The sequence below is a fragment of the Vigna umbellata genome, chromosome 3 (assembly GCF_029865625.1).
Source record: "Vigna umbellata cultivar VRB3 chromosome 3, Vumbellata_1.0, whole genome shotgun sequence".
NCBI lineage: Eukaryota > Viridiplantae > Streptophyta > Magnoliopsida > Fabales > Fabaceae > Vigna > Vigna umbellata.
The window spans coordinates 45,011,999-45,025,932 of NC_142167.1; the positions used below are offsets into that span (position 1 = coordinate 45,011,999).

The window sequence follows — 13,934 nt, forward strand, 5'->3', positions numbered from 1 at the left end:
CACTGAACCCCGGGTATTTAAGAACGGTGGAGTTTAATATTTTAAAATTGTTAAATACTTCAATTAAATTACCTTACTATTTATACTTTATTTATATATGACAACACTTTTTTTTTCTTTTTCAATATTTTTTTTAATAAAAATAGTCAATTTCTTCATTTTTAATATGTTTTCATCAATTAAACAAAAGTTAAATTTTTTCGATAGGAACATATAATGAGGTGTTGTCATTTTTGAGTGAGACTTTAATTCCAAGTCATATGACCATTTTAGCCTCATGAGTAAATATTACTTGCTAAATTATCTGTTACAAGTGAAAGACCTAAACTACAAGGCAGAGAGGGATTTGTTTACTTTTATCTTTCTATTATTATTTGCACACACAAGGCTATAATTGTCTTAGACTTTTTTTTAAAGCAGATAGCCTAAACTTTAAATTATTCTCAAACTTTATCTCTCATAAATATATACCTTGAGCTTTAATTTCGTTGTTTTTCCTTTTGCTGCAATTCATTTTATTAGAATTTTTTTAAGGGTTAATTAAAATAAAGTTCTATTATATGTAGGTATTAACTTTTAAAAAAAAGTCAATAAGAAAAAAAAAAATTAAAGTTTAAGGCGTATTACAAAAGAAATAATATTTAATATCAATTGAGACTACTTAAAATTTAGAGCATCTATAAAAAACATTAAGTTAAGGAGGTTAGACTCTATCTTCCTAGTTAGAATGACTTTGTTAGTTGAGAACCACACAGTATACCATCAAATATGAGTTAGTTATTAGAACCGTGTATGTTGTTTGGTTATTTTAATCTTAAAATACTAAATTATGTGGTTAGATTACTAGCTTAAGTATTATTGGAAACTAGTTGAAATATTGGATATAGTTGAATTTCATATATTAGTTTTAATAATTAGGATTTGAAGAGTTATCTTTTATAAGAAATTAAATAAAAATTTTATTTGTCTACTAATTTTGCTATATCATCATATCATGTTATTTCGAATATAAAACAATGTCCCAATAGGAAATCGTTTTTGACTTCCTCTATTGAAACCAAGTTCATTAAATATTTATTAACTATAACTAATTTAGTTATAGAAATTGATAATTACTTATAATGTTTTTTTTTCAAGTTCTTGTTTTTATCACAAGTTATTCTAATAGGTTGAAAGTAAATATGTCTGAAAAATCTTAGAGATATATTTATGGTTTTAGTTAATAAATTAGAAGGGTTGAATGGTATAATAATTTTTTTAGAAAAAAAGAAAAAAGAAGAAGGAAGGCATGGTAGAAGAAAAAGATGAAGGAGGACAAAATAGACTAAAGAAGAAGGTGGGTGGGCTAAGGAAGATGAATGTAAGAGCATAGAAGGAGAAATAGAAAGAGAAAGGGAAAAAGAGGAGAGAGAGAGAGAGAAGGTGATCGGGGCACAGTGTAAATCTGCAATCCATCTTCAAAGTCTGAATTGAATTAGAGGGAGCTGTGCCCTGTGACGTGCTGTTTAATTCAGTCATAAAAATCTTCGAAAAATGTCGCTCAATATGAAAACCCTAACCCAAGCATTGGCCAAAACCGCCGCGGTCATAGAGAAGAGAGTGCAGACAACGGTGCAGGAGGTCACGGGCCCCAAGGCACTTCAGGACTACGAGCTCCTTGACCAGATCGGCTCTGCGGGGCCCGGGCTCGTCTGGAGGCTCTACTCGGCCCGGGCCCGTGATCCAGCGCGCCAGCACCAATACCCTGTCGTCTGCGTCTGGGTGTTGGACAAGCGCTCTCTTTCCGAGGCCCGAATGCGCGCGGGCCTTACCAAGGCCGCCGAGGATTCCTTTCTCGATTTGATTCGGACCGATGCCGCCAAGCTCGTTCGCCTCAGGCATCCTGGGGTCGTTCACGTCGTCCAGGCCCTCGACGAGAGCAAGAACGCCATGGCTATGGTCACCGAACCCTTGTTTGCTTCCGCTGCCAATACTCTTGCCATTGTTGATAACATTCCTGTTCTTCCTAAAGATCTCAGGGGAATGGTACCTTCTTTTTTTCAGTTCCTTCTTATACGTAGTAAATGATCCACATCTCGTTTCGTTTTGTTACGTGATCTGCTAGCTTCACTCGATCTACTCCCTGCTTTGCTGTTTCTTTTCGGAATAGACTTCTATTCTAGTCTGAGTTCGTGATGTTTTGATTCAGTTGTCTCAGAATTTTAATACCGTGGTACATGAATCCCTGGGATTTAAATCTGTTTTCGCTTTAGTCTCTGTCTTTATTTTTGTTGGTCCCTGTCTTTGAATCCATTAGTCACTTTAGTTCTGCCTTTAACTTCGCGATGGACTGTAAGCATAGTAAATTGTGCATATTAGAGGCTCGAATTTTAAATTTTTGGGATTTACTTACATTTCTCTAAATTTAGGGGACTAGAATGGGGTTTACCACTTATTTTCACTTCTTGCTGAGGATAGAGCCTTTGCTTTTCAGGAAATGGGACTGTTGGAGGTGAAGCATGGTTTACTTCAGATTGCAGAATCCCTGGACTTTCTCCACAACCAAGCTCATCTTATTCATCGAGCTATAGCACCCGAGGTGATAATCTTTTAGCATTACTGCAACTCATGGTCTTAATATGGGTCGCAGTTTCGGATTTCATGATATTGTAGGAAATTGTGGACAATGGGGCCACAATTGTGGTCGTTGACACCTAAAAAAGTATTGACGCGACTTAAAACACAGTTGTGGACTATTTGAAAATATTGCTTCAACTTAATTTCCCCCCTTAATATTTTTTCTTTTTTCTTTTTTGTTTAGCCCCATATTTTATAAACGAAGAAATTCTGGCTAGTAAGTTGCCCGTGTATGGCATATTACTGGAAATGGTTTATAGCAATTAATTGTATTGTAAATTTTTTTTTGTACCCGTCGGTAGCATCTATGTATTTCTAATTGTCACTTTCACAGCCTAGCTTAACCTTAAAGGTATTTTATGCTCTTTGAATTCTTTCGGAGGTGTCCTATTTAACCTTTCACAGTTCATTCATATGGACCGCTTCTTCGTTTAATAGTTACCCTGTGGTACAAATCCTTTTTTGTTCCTTCATTGTGAAATTTAAGATTGGTGAATTAAATATAATTGTATATGTTCTGCAGAACATTCTTATCACCTTGAGTGGAGCCTGGAAACTTGCTGGATTCGGTTTTGCAGTTTCTGCCACTCAGACTTCTGGTGACTCATCTAATCTGCAACCCTTCCATTATGCTGTGAGTGGAACAATTAATAAGATTAATATTAACTTTGTTCACTTGATCTCCTTGATGTGTATATGATGTCTATTTTTTGGTTTTAATACTAATAACTCATTTCTATAAATTTGTTATATATATTTGATCAATTCAGTGTTATATTACCAGTTATATTATATAATTTTTTACAAAGTGATTCTTTCGTGTTATATGTTTCATCTTCATCAGGATCTCAACATTTTCTTCCTTTGCTTATTTTTAGACACAAACTCTACTTTCAGTACCCTTATATTCCTCTGGAAGTAGACGTCTCTAAATTTTGTAATCATACCTGTGCTATTATTCTTCCTGGTACATGTAACATGATTGTGTATATTGTGGCTTGATTTTCGTGATTATAATTGTAATATATGGGTCTAAACTGCGATTTATAAGAAGGCCACATAAAGTTATCACTTCTAAAAGACACATATACTATCTCTATCTCTATCTCATTCTCATCCTCAGGGGCAAAGTAAGTTTTGCTTAAACAATCTGTAATGGATGTTATTTCACTTCAACTTCTGTACAGGAATATGATGTCGAGGACTCTATTTTGCCTCTTCAGCCATCACTTAATTACACTGCTCCTGAGCTGGTGAGGAGCACTGGGTCTTCAGCTGGGAGTTCATCTGATATTTTCAGTTTGGGATGCCTTGCCTATCATTTAATCACCCGCAAGTCTTTGTTTGACTGTCACAACAATGTGAAGATGGTACATACAAATCCTTTATTTTTTTACCTTGTGTAATTAAGTTTTTTTTTTTTGGACTGCCACAACAATGTGAAGGTGGTACGTACAAATCATTTAATTGCCCCTCTACTGCAATTAAGTTGTACTGATTTTAAAGTTATAGATTTTTGTTTTTAAACTTTCTGAATAGATTCTCATTGATGGTTGCACGTGTCTTGTCCTTGAATAGACTTTTTAATTACTTAATTAGAAGGAAGGAAAATTATTAGTTTCATTACTTGACGACAAGATTTTAGGCTCTATTATTCATTCGTTAGAAGGTAATAAGAAATTTTGGTTTTGTACTTATGCAGTACACAAATACCTTGACTTACTTATCCAGTGATGCATTCTCATCTATCCCATCAGAACTGGTTCATGACCTGCAAAGGATGCTTTCTCCGAATGAGTCTTCCAGGCCAACAGCAATGGATTTTACAGGTAAAGATAGCTTGGAGAATCAATGCATTTTCTCCATTGCTTAAATAAAAAACACATGACATCTTAGAGTAGTTTTTTTGGTGAATTTCTTGTAAATGAATTTCTAATAGGTGTTAATTTCATTAATTAAAGCTTTTGGTGACATATCTGAACAGGAAGGTATAATTCTACATTTCACAACAGATGACTCTTGAGTTGGTTACCTTGATGGCGTATTCTTAGGAAGTGTTTGAACCTGAAAGTTAGAATATTTGAGTGCTATTATATTATCTAGTTAGGTTGGTTGTTTCACTGGTCTAGGCTAGTACTGCTTGTAGTGCATTACTAAATAGGTAAAACTTTTGTAATTTATATCACATCAATATCAATCTATTATCATTCATTCAGAATATTATTGTGAGTCTCCTTTCTTTTTCTCCTAAACATATCAACATGGTATCAAAACCATTGTTTTTCTTTGAATTTGGGTTTGATCCTAACTCAATCATACATATTTGCTTTCAAGATAAGGTTTCCCCACTTATATACACACTTTTCGCCTTATCTCTAGTTAATGTAGGATTTGGGTTTGTCCTAACCCTCTCATGCCCAGCCATATCGGTTTGGTAATAATATAGTAGGTGGATCCATTGACAAGGCTAAGATACAACTCGATACCATCATAAAAGTTGGGTTTGTGCTTTATCTCAACCCTACAGAACAGGTTTGTGAGGTGATGGTTGTCTCTCACTCCTATATATACGTTACTTTGGCCTTATTTATATTTAACATGGGACTTGTGTTTTTCCCTATAGTTAGTGTCTTGATTCCCCCATTATTCTCCTGTTTTCACTGTGCTGTAGGTTGTGGCAGCTGTTCTCACAGCCTTGCAGCTACTTTTCTGGAAAATCTTTGTAGACTGGGTCTACTTACCCTTGCTGTTAAAGTAAATCTCACCGGTTGAGATCTTAGGGAGCAATTTGTGCTCTGTGCAGTATCCCTACATCACACAGATCCATAATATCTTTAGGAATCTTCTTGAATGGTTGAGGGACAGAGAATGATGCTGTGAGTGGCTGAGAGATGGAAATAGGGGCGAAGTTAGTTACATAAGTGTGGTGCAGTTATTAGATAATGCAGGCAGAGTAGAAAGTCCTCTAGGTGAAAATTAAACATGTTTATTTTGGGTGGGGGCAGTAGTTTTTTGTAGGAGCTTGGCGGTTGGTTGCTGTAGAAGGGTTTCTCCACTATAATTTTGTTCTTTACAGAAACAATACCCACCATTTTCTTCATTTCGTTTAATGATTTCTGTGTTATTACCTATACCGCTTCTTGATTGCATCAAAATTTTCCCATCTACTGGATTTGTTGAGAGGGGAAGTCTTGAGGAAAGGGGTAGATGAAGGTCGCATTAAAAAATGGATGCTAAGATTGCCATTCTGCAGAATGAAATAACAAACCTCAAGACAACCTTAGCAACAATGCTGTTGATGGTGGAAGAAATTGGTGTCAATGCTGGAGAAAGGTTTGGGTCAAAAGCAAAACACAATGATGAGATGACATCAGAGCATGACGAAGGTGCAAAAGATTAGAAGTCTCCAAGAATTGAACAAGCTTGGAATTAAGGTAAAGGCAAGGGGAATCATTTGAGGAATTCCAAAGCAGTTCTGGCCAGTGTTTGATGGTGACGATCCCCACTGTTGAGATGTCTAGAGTGTAAATATACTTCCAGGTGCAGGACACAGAAGTGAATCTAACACAGTTATGTATGGAATGACCACTATCCATTTTTTCAATTGGCTGCTTTATGAGCTAGGGTTGATATGGGAGCAGCTCAAATTAGAGCTATAAAAAAGGTATGGAGGGAGAAGCTATGAGCTGTTAAAAACTCTACATCAATGGGCCAGTATTAATGAAAATGTATAGGAGTTTGAGAGGTTGAAGGCTCAGATGACAAGGTTGCATTCAGTGTCCACTGCAATTGTCCAAGTAATTTCTTGAAAGAATTCTTCAAGTTACTGGAGACTCAACTTAAAAAATGAGTTTGGCTTCCAAAAACAAATGGGCAAACCAAGGTTGTTAGTAGGTGTGTTTAGATTGGAGACTGTTGAGATGCTTTATTACTGATCAACTCTGGACTTGGTTCAATGCTTGCATTGGGCTGAATACTGGTACGAGTTTTAACACTAATTTTCATGAAACTATATCCGTGACACCCTCTGAAGCAGCTTATGGAAGGAAGCCACCCATGAGTACAATGTTCGTACCGGGTGAAACATGGTTGCAAGCAGTTCAAAGAGAACTAATTTGTTGGATGAGGATCTTACGACACTGAAATATCATCCCAGAGAGCACTAGGGAGGATAAATATTTGAGAGAGGAGCTTTGAAGTAGGAGAATGGGTTTTTTCTCTCTCTGAAATTGCATCCCCATAAACAAGAATCAGTGCCTAGATCTGTCTGGATGGTTCTATGGACATTTTTAGTTGCTGGAATGTTTGGTTGAAGTGGCCTATAAGCCTGAACTCCCTTCCACTTCAAGGATACATCTCATGTTCTTGTATCATTATTAAAGAGGGCTGTTGGGAATTGTCACGTGGAAAGAGTTGCCTGTTAGGCTTGGAGAGAGAATATGCTGATGTGCTGGAGCCTGCTGCACTGTTAGCAAGCCTCCAAAGTTCAACCTTGACGCCAAGGCTGAAGCTGAAGACAGTGGCAGTGATAGGGCACAAAATAATTTAAAGAATTTGGAAATCCTGAGAGAGGTCTTGCACATTCATGTTAAACATGTCAAGTGGGCCTAAAAGACTTGGAAGGTGTGCACTAGGAGGAATAGAGGGTGATGCTGTGATGGTTGTGTTGGAAGAGAGAGGGAAGTAGGGAGGAAATTGGTTATGCGAGTGTGGTGCGGTTACTAGAGATGGGATTAGAGTAATAAAACGTCTGTGTGAAAATTAAGTATATTTGGTATGGGTTGCTGCTAGTAGTTCTCTATAGGAGTGTTGCTCTTTGCAGTATCTCTACATAGGAACCTGGCTTTCTATACTATAATTTCTTAGTTCACTGAAATTAACACTCACCTTCTCTTAAGTTCGTTCGGTGATTATTGTGTTATTGCCTGTACTGTTTATGGTCTGCATCGATTCATGTGTAATTCTACAGGATCGAGTAAGCAAAATCATTTGGTTGTCATTGAATATTGCAATTAATATCGTCTCTGCTGGCTGTTGGAGCCTTTAGATAGTCTGCTGAACATGATTGCTGTATTTCTTGGCTCCATTATAATCTGTCATCATGATAATATGTGCTTCTCACTTTTGCAGGATCACCATTTTTTCGGCATGACACTAGGTTGCGTGCCCTACGGTTCCTTGACCACATGCTTGTAAGAATTTTTAGCTGTCTGTTAGTATTACAAAATGGATAACATGCAAATTTTAGAGTTGAATTTCTTGGTTATGTGTCTTCTTTTCCTTTAGGAAAGAGATAACATGCAGAAGACAGAGTTCTTAAAAGCATTGTCAGATATGTGGAAAGATTTTGATTCCCGTGTCTTGCGATACAAGGTATGCTATATGCTGTTTTGCTAAAATTTCTGTTTTGTTTCCGCTAGTCAATTTTATGTAGCTCTCTCCCATCATACACAATTCATGTACTCTTGCTAGCATTCACAATTCAGTATAATCTTACTCTGTCGATTACTTAGTCCTGTGCCCTGTAACTTTGATAGCCAATATGTACTCTCTATCTTTCATGAATTTTGAATTTATGTTGAATGTGTTAAAGTCATGTTGTTCTGCTTTCTCCAAATATGGTTGCTTCTGAGTTATGATTTTCTAATTTTGTCATTAATGTAATTTGGACAAATAAATTTTCATGCAGGTCCTTCCACCACTTTGTGCAGAGCTTAGGAATGTGGTGATACAGCCAATGATTCTACCAATGGTTCTTACTATTGCAGAGTCTCAGGTACTAATATCCCCTCTTACATTTCCTCACTTCCTTAGAATATCTAAATTTTTGAGTCTCTGAAGTTATTAATAATTGTATTGCTCTGATTTTTTTTTTTTTAATTTGGTTTTAATGGAGACCAATGGTGTGGTTCGGTCCCTATTTTTATCCCCCACCCATCCTTGTGAGATGAGGCTTTGGTTGTTTCTCCTGCCCTACTGGTTATTAATTTATCAGATATCTCATTACTTGTGTCTGCTTGCTTTATTTTGAAGCAGACATTCTGTTTTTTGCTTTATCTTGATCTATGATTTAGGAAATTTAACAATTCAGTCTCTACAAAGATGAAATGAGTTAATATTTTGTTGCAACTGTTAACCTCTTTTTTGGTTTTTGATAAACAAGAGTAGTGTATCAATAATAAATCACATACATGCAAGGGATTGATTAATATTTTAAGTTTCTTTTTTAATTTTATGGAAATTCATGAAATTGAAGTGCAAAGAATAATATACTTTTTCAGGACAAGAATGATTTTGAGCAATATACACTTCCAGCTCTTGTCCCCGCGTTGAGTACTGCTTCTGGTGAGACACTGTTACTGCTTGTGAAGCATGCTGATCTTATAATAAACAAGGTAGTTGAGAGTTTATATAAGTTTCCTTATTTTGTTGATTGAAAATCTATGTATCTAGTGGCTAAGTTTATTCGAACTTATCAGACCATTATTGTTATCTTAGACTAGTCAAGAGCATTTAGTTTCTCATGTTCTTCCAATGATTGTTCGGGCCTATGATGATAATGATGCTCGTTTGCAAGAAGAGGTCCTGAAAAAGTCTACATCCCTTTCCAAACAACTAGATCCCCAGGTGAGTGCTCTTTTCTAATGGAGTAGACTTGAATTCTTCAAATTGTCAAATGTTTTCCATTGAATGTTAGTACTTTGTAAACTGGGAACAAACTTCTTAACTTCTGTTGTTTCAACTTGCAATATTTGTTTTTGGGGACTGTTTAAACTTTATGATTTGAACGACGAAAAGGAAAAATGGAGAGAAAGGCTAACAGTTATAATGAATGTACCTTATTGTAATAAGTTACAATAAATTGAATAATTCTTGCCATCATAATTGTCACCTTATTTCTCCATTTCCCTAGTGTTGTCCAGCCCATAACCAGATAAACTTAACACTTTTTTAAACTTCAATTCAAATGTTTGTTTTCAAAGTAGGAACATCTGTTGTATTTTTTAATTTTCTTGTTCTGCCTTTCAGCTTGTCAAGCAAGTGGTTTTGCCCCGCGTTCATGGATTAGCACTTAAAACAACGGTTGCAGCGGTATGTTAATATTTTGTTTGAACTTTTACCTTTACTTGTAATGTCTCAGCTTGACACTCTGCCCACACACTCAGATGCACATATATGGTGTTTTTTTAGCATCTAACCCTAAATTAGAATAATTAGATCCTTATTTGATTGTAGGGTTGTTATTTAATTAAATTGTAGTTATTAGCATGTCAAAGTTTCATATAATTTTTTTTTTCATGTTTCACATATTTCCTTCATTTAACATATGGACATTCTGGTGTCAATACTGTTGTTTTTGTTATTATCTTATTTCAAATTGCATTATGAACATTACTGTGAGGTCCGCCCATTATACTTCAAACTCTTGCTGGACAAGTGTTATGGGTTTCTAATTCTTTGAACCTTTCTTGCTATTGTATTTTTGAAGCTCAACCTTGATTTTTGTGCTTTGGATGGGTTCTGGAATGGGTGATGGGACTGATTTCTGGCACCTTTTTTTTTTAATAAATGAGTGTTCTATTCTTGGTTGGATTCCGTGAATGCAATAACCTTACTCTGTTATTGCAATCTGGTTTGTGGGTCTGCTAATCTGTTTTGGGGTATTCAAATTTTGAGCTGTGCTGGTCGGTGAGTGATGCTTTTGTGGTACCCCTGTTTCTGCCACATAATCTCAGTCTTTTCTCATTAATGTTGAGAATTGCTACAACTAACTTCAAATGTTTTAGAAACCTATTTTGTTACAAGACTTGTCTTTGATAGGTTAGAAGCCTTTTGTTTTCTTACAAGGCTTGTCTTTGGTAGTTTAGGATCCTTTGTCTTGGCTTGTACATAACCTTACAAACTTGTATCTGATGTGCATTCAGAGTTGGGAGATTCTTTAATGCTTAACGTGATTTTGTTTTACCCAGCTAGATGTGTATGTTATTTTATCATTATTATGGCTTATTTGTGTTATTTGATGTGCGTGTATCCTTGAATTTAATTTTATATAATTGGTAGCACTTTCGTGTGATAATCTTGTGTTTTTCTTTTCTGCCTCCGATCGGAGGTAAGATCTGAGTTTGACATTGTGTTAGTAAGCTGGTCTTTTCTCCTTATATGCACACATATCTGTATTTCTCTCTTTTGTTTGATAGGTTAGAGTCAACGCATTGTTGTGCCTAGGAGACATGGTTAACCGACTTGATAAACATTCTGTCTTGGACATCTTGCAAACAATTCAACGCTGTACTGCTGTTGACCGTTCCCCTCCAACCCTTATGTGTACCCTGGGGGTTGCAAATTCTATTTTCAAGCAGGTGATATTTCCAATGATATTTGCCTAACATGAATCTTAGTTTTTTATATTATTGACTGCTATGATCAATGATATTTGGAGTTGTTGTTAAATAGCATTTTGGAGTAATACCTAAGTCTTGTTTGATTTCTCGTATTCAGTACGGAGTAGAATTTGTTGCCGAGCATGTTCTTCCATTGCTTATGCCCCTCCTGTCTGCTCAACAATTGAACGTCCAACAGTTTGCCAAATACATGCTCTTTGTCAAGGATATGCTCCAGTATTCTTTAATTTTTCACACCCTCTAACTCTTACATTTTCTTTGTCTTCCCCTCTGTTCTTGATCTCTGACAAACCTCTTATATTTTTTGGAATTGTTTGCTTTGTACAGCAAAATAGAAGAGAAGCGAGGAGTGGCTGTGACTGATTCTGGAATGCCAGAGGTAAAACGGTCTCCCGTGGTTAATGGTGTTCAATCCGAAGCCCTGCGGACAAGCAGCAGTTCTGTGCCTGCTTCAGCTAAAAGCAGCTCCTCTTGGGATGAAGATTGGGGTCCCAAAACAGAGTACAGTGCCTCATCTACTGAGAATTCTATTGATGCAGCCCGTCCATCTCTGGCAGGCAGCCATGTGGGTCAAGTAACATCTTTACAAAAGCATTTGTCCTTAACTGCTTTATCTGCTCAGCAAACAACCAAGTCATGCCCGTCAGTAGATGTAGAATGGCCACCTCGGGCATCTCCTGGTGTTACCCCACAATTTAGTGATACTGAGAAGCACACAATAGGAGCAGGAACTTCATCCACATCTAATCTTGAATCTGATGATCCTTTTGCTGATTGGCCTCCACGTCCTAATGGCTCAGTATCAAGTGGATCTGGAATTCCTAACAATGGTAGTTCAGGAATGCCACTGAACATTGGGTTTAATTCGATGACAAATACTTCAAGCAATATTGGTTCCCAAACTAGCATGAGTTGGTCTGCTAGTCCCCAAATTTCTGCAGATCCCATTAGTTTGAACTCAAGGACTAGTTCCACAGTGGGTAGCCTGAATAGTGGCCTTGGGCATCAGAATTCTCTTGGGTTCCTAAAGCAAAGTCAAGCTTTTCCAGCATCCAATGTTTCATACAATAATGTTCAGTCACCAGCAACAGATCTAGGATCAATATTTTCTTCCAACAAGAATGAACACATTGCACCTAAACTTGCACCTCCCCCATCATCTGCAGTGGGTAGAGGACGAGGAAGAGGGAGGGGAGCTGCGTCAACCACTAGGTCCTCTCACACTAAGTCACACGCTGAGCAGCCACCCCTTTTGGATTTGTTAGGGTAACTTGCTTCTATTGCCCATGTATTAGTAGGTTACTGCTGAGATTGTACATTTTGTGCAACATCCCGTGCTTGGAGACATTTAGTGTGATGGGAGATTCCAGAAAATCTTGCCAGGCAACATGTTTTAAGGGACGGCTACTCTATGTAAAGGTTTTGTTGTATGTTGCTTAGTCTATAGTGATTTTGCAAAATTTGGATTATTATTTCTTATTTTTTTGTCCTTGCTATGTTATATTTCATTCTTAGGGCTTCGGGCAAAGTGTATTCAGAAAAGTCCTTGTTACTGTGACCGGGTTGGAAATAATAAAGTCTGTCATTAAAGTTTCTTTTGTACACAAGGATTTGAATTCTGATATGTATGATTTGACCGTTAGCATGTTAGAAATTGCGTAGGTTGAGATGCAAGACGTCCTGGGGGAAGAAATGATGTTGGGACTGAAACGCTAAGAACAGGTTTTGTTTTTCTTACTGTTGAGGTTCATTTGAGCTTTTGGTTGTAACTCTTGACCAGACGTGTAATTTCATTTGTGAACTATGCTGCATCCAATTTTTTCATTTTTTTTAAAAAGTATTTTAGTAGTAATTTGGATTAGTATAAGAAATGAATAAATTAGTGTAACAATTGTGACTCATTATTTAGGATTCACATTTGTTAGAGTAATTTGAGTTGAGGCAAATGAATTAGTGTGAGAGATGAAGTTTTTTCTTATCTTTCATTCACAAGATTTGAAAAAATTTTGCTTTAGTAGAGAACTGGTATCCTCGTATTATTTATTCCTACACTGATGATTATTTGAAGGTTTTCACTTTCAATTTGCTTGTCTTATGAAATTTGAAGAACATTACGGGAAAAAATCATTGAATCAATTTACGATCGATGTCGATAATAAATTTTTATCACGATAAAGGAAAAAGGTTGCAAAAGCAAAAGGAAAAAAAACACTTGGTGTTTTGTTCATATTTTGTTACTCACTTTGACAATAATAGGTAAAAAGTATGTTAATTAACATACTTTGTAAATTAACATCGACAATAATAGGTTACTCACTCATATCTTAAATAACATTAGTTGCAATAAGTTCCTTTTGTCTTTTTATCTCTTTTATCCTATTGTGAAATTTACTTTGTCTAGTCTTACAAATATTATCATCCTCATAATGATTATGCATTTACCACCATGGATGTCACCTGTCATGAAATAACATTCTTTTTTGTCATCCTTATGCCTTATGCTTTGAGTGGAGACATCACTTGAAGTAGAAGAGTCCTCTTTCTTGTTATTACCACATATATATATATATATATATATATATATATATATATATATATATATATATATATATATATCTTTGAAGTGGACTCAAGATTCAACCAAATAAGACAATCCACTTTTACTTTAAAAGGAAGAAAAGTTGTTTAACCTAAAGTTGAAGAGCCTTAAAGGTAATATAATAAGGAGGTAAGTGTTATTAAGAAAATACTAAATATCTTATTTCTTAATATGCTTGTCTTAACAATCTCTAATAGACAACATAACTTTAATGTTACCTTTGATGTCATACAAATTTCTACCTCCCAAAATCCTATATGGTCTTAAAATATCTTAAAGAGCATGGTTTGAGAGATTCAGAAACAATAGTTTCTTTA

General features: G+C 35.9%; 1 protein-coding gene across 1 annotated transcript; it reads left to right on the forward strand.

The window, feature by feature from the left end:
* The first annotated feature begins 1,293 nt into the window (after positions 1–1,293).
* LOC124830592 (SCY1-like protein 2 B) lies at positions 1,294–12,611 on the forward strand. The gene is made up of 14 exons (XM_047304362.2): positions 1,294–2,025; positions 2,474–2,578; positions 3,140–3,250; positions 3,804–3,986; positions 4,319–4,445; positions 7,747–7,808; positions 7,903–7,989; positions 8,306–8,392; positions 8,898–9,011; positions 9,115–9,243; positions 9,646–9,708; positions 10,815–10,976; positions 11,116–11,234; positions 11,346–12,611. Exons 1-14 carry the CDS (start codon positions 1,534–1,536, stop codon positions 12,286–12,288), a joined length of 2,784 nt encoding a protein of 927 aa, XP_047160318.1. The 5' UTR covers positions 1,294–1,533; the 3' UTR covers positions 12,289–12,611.
* Positions 12,612–13,934: the final 1,323 nt, after the last annotated feature.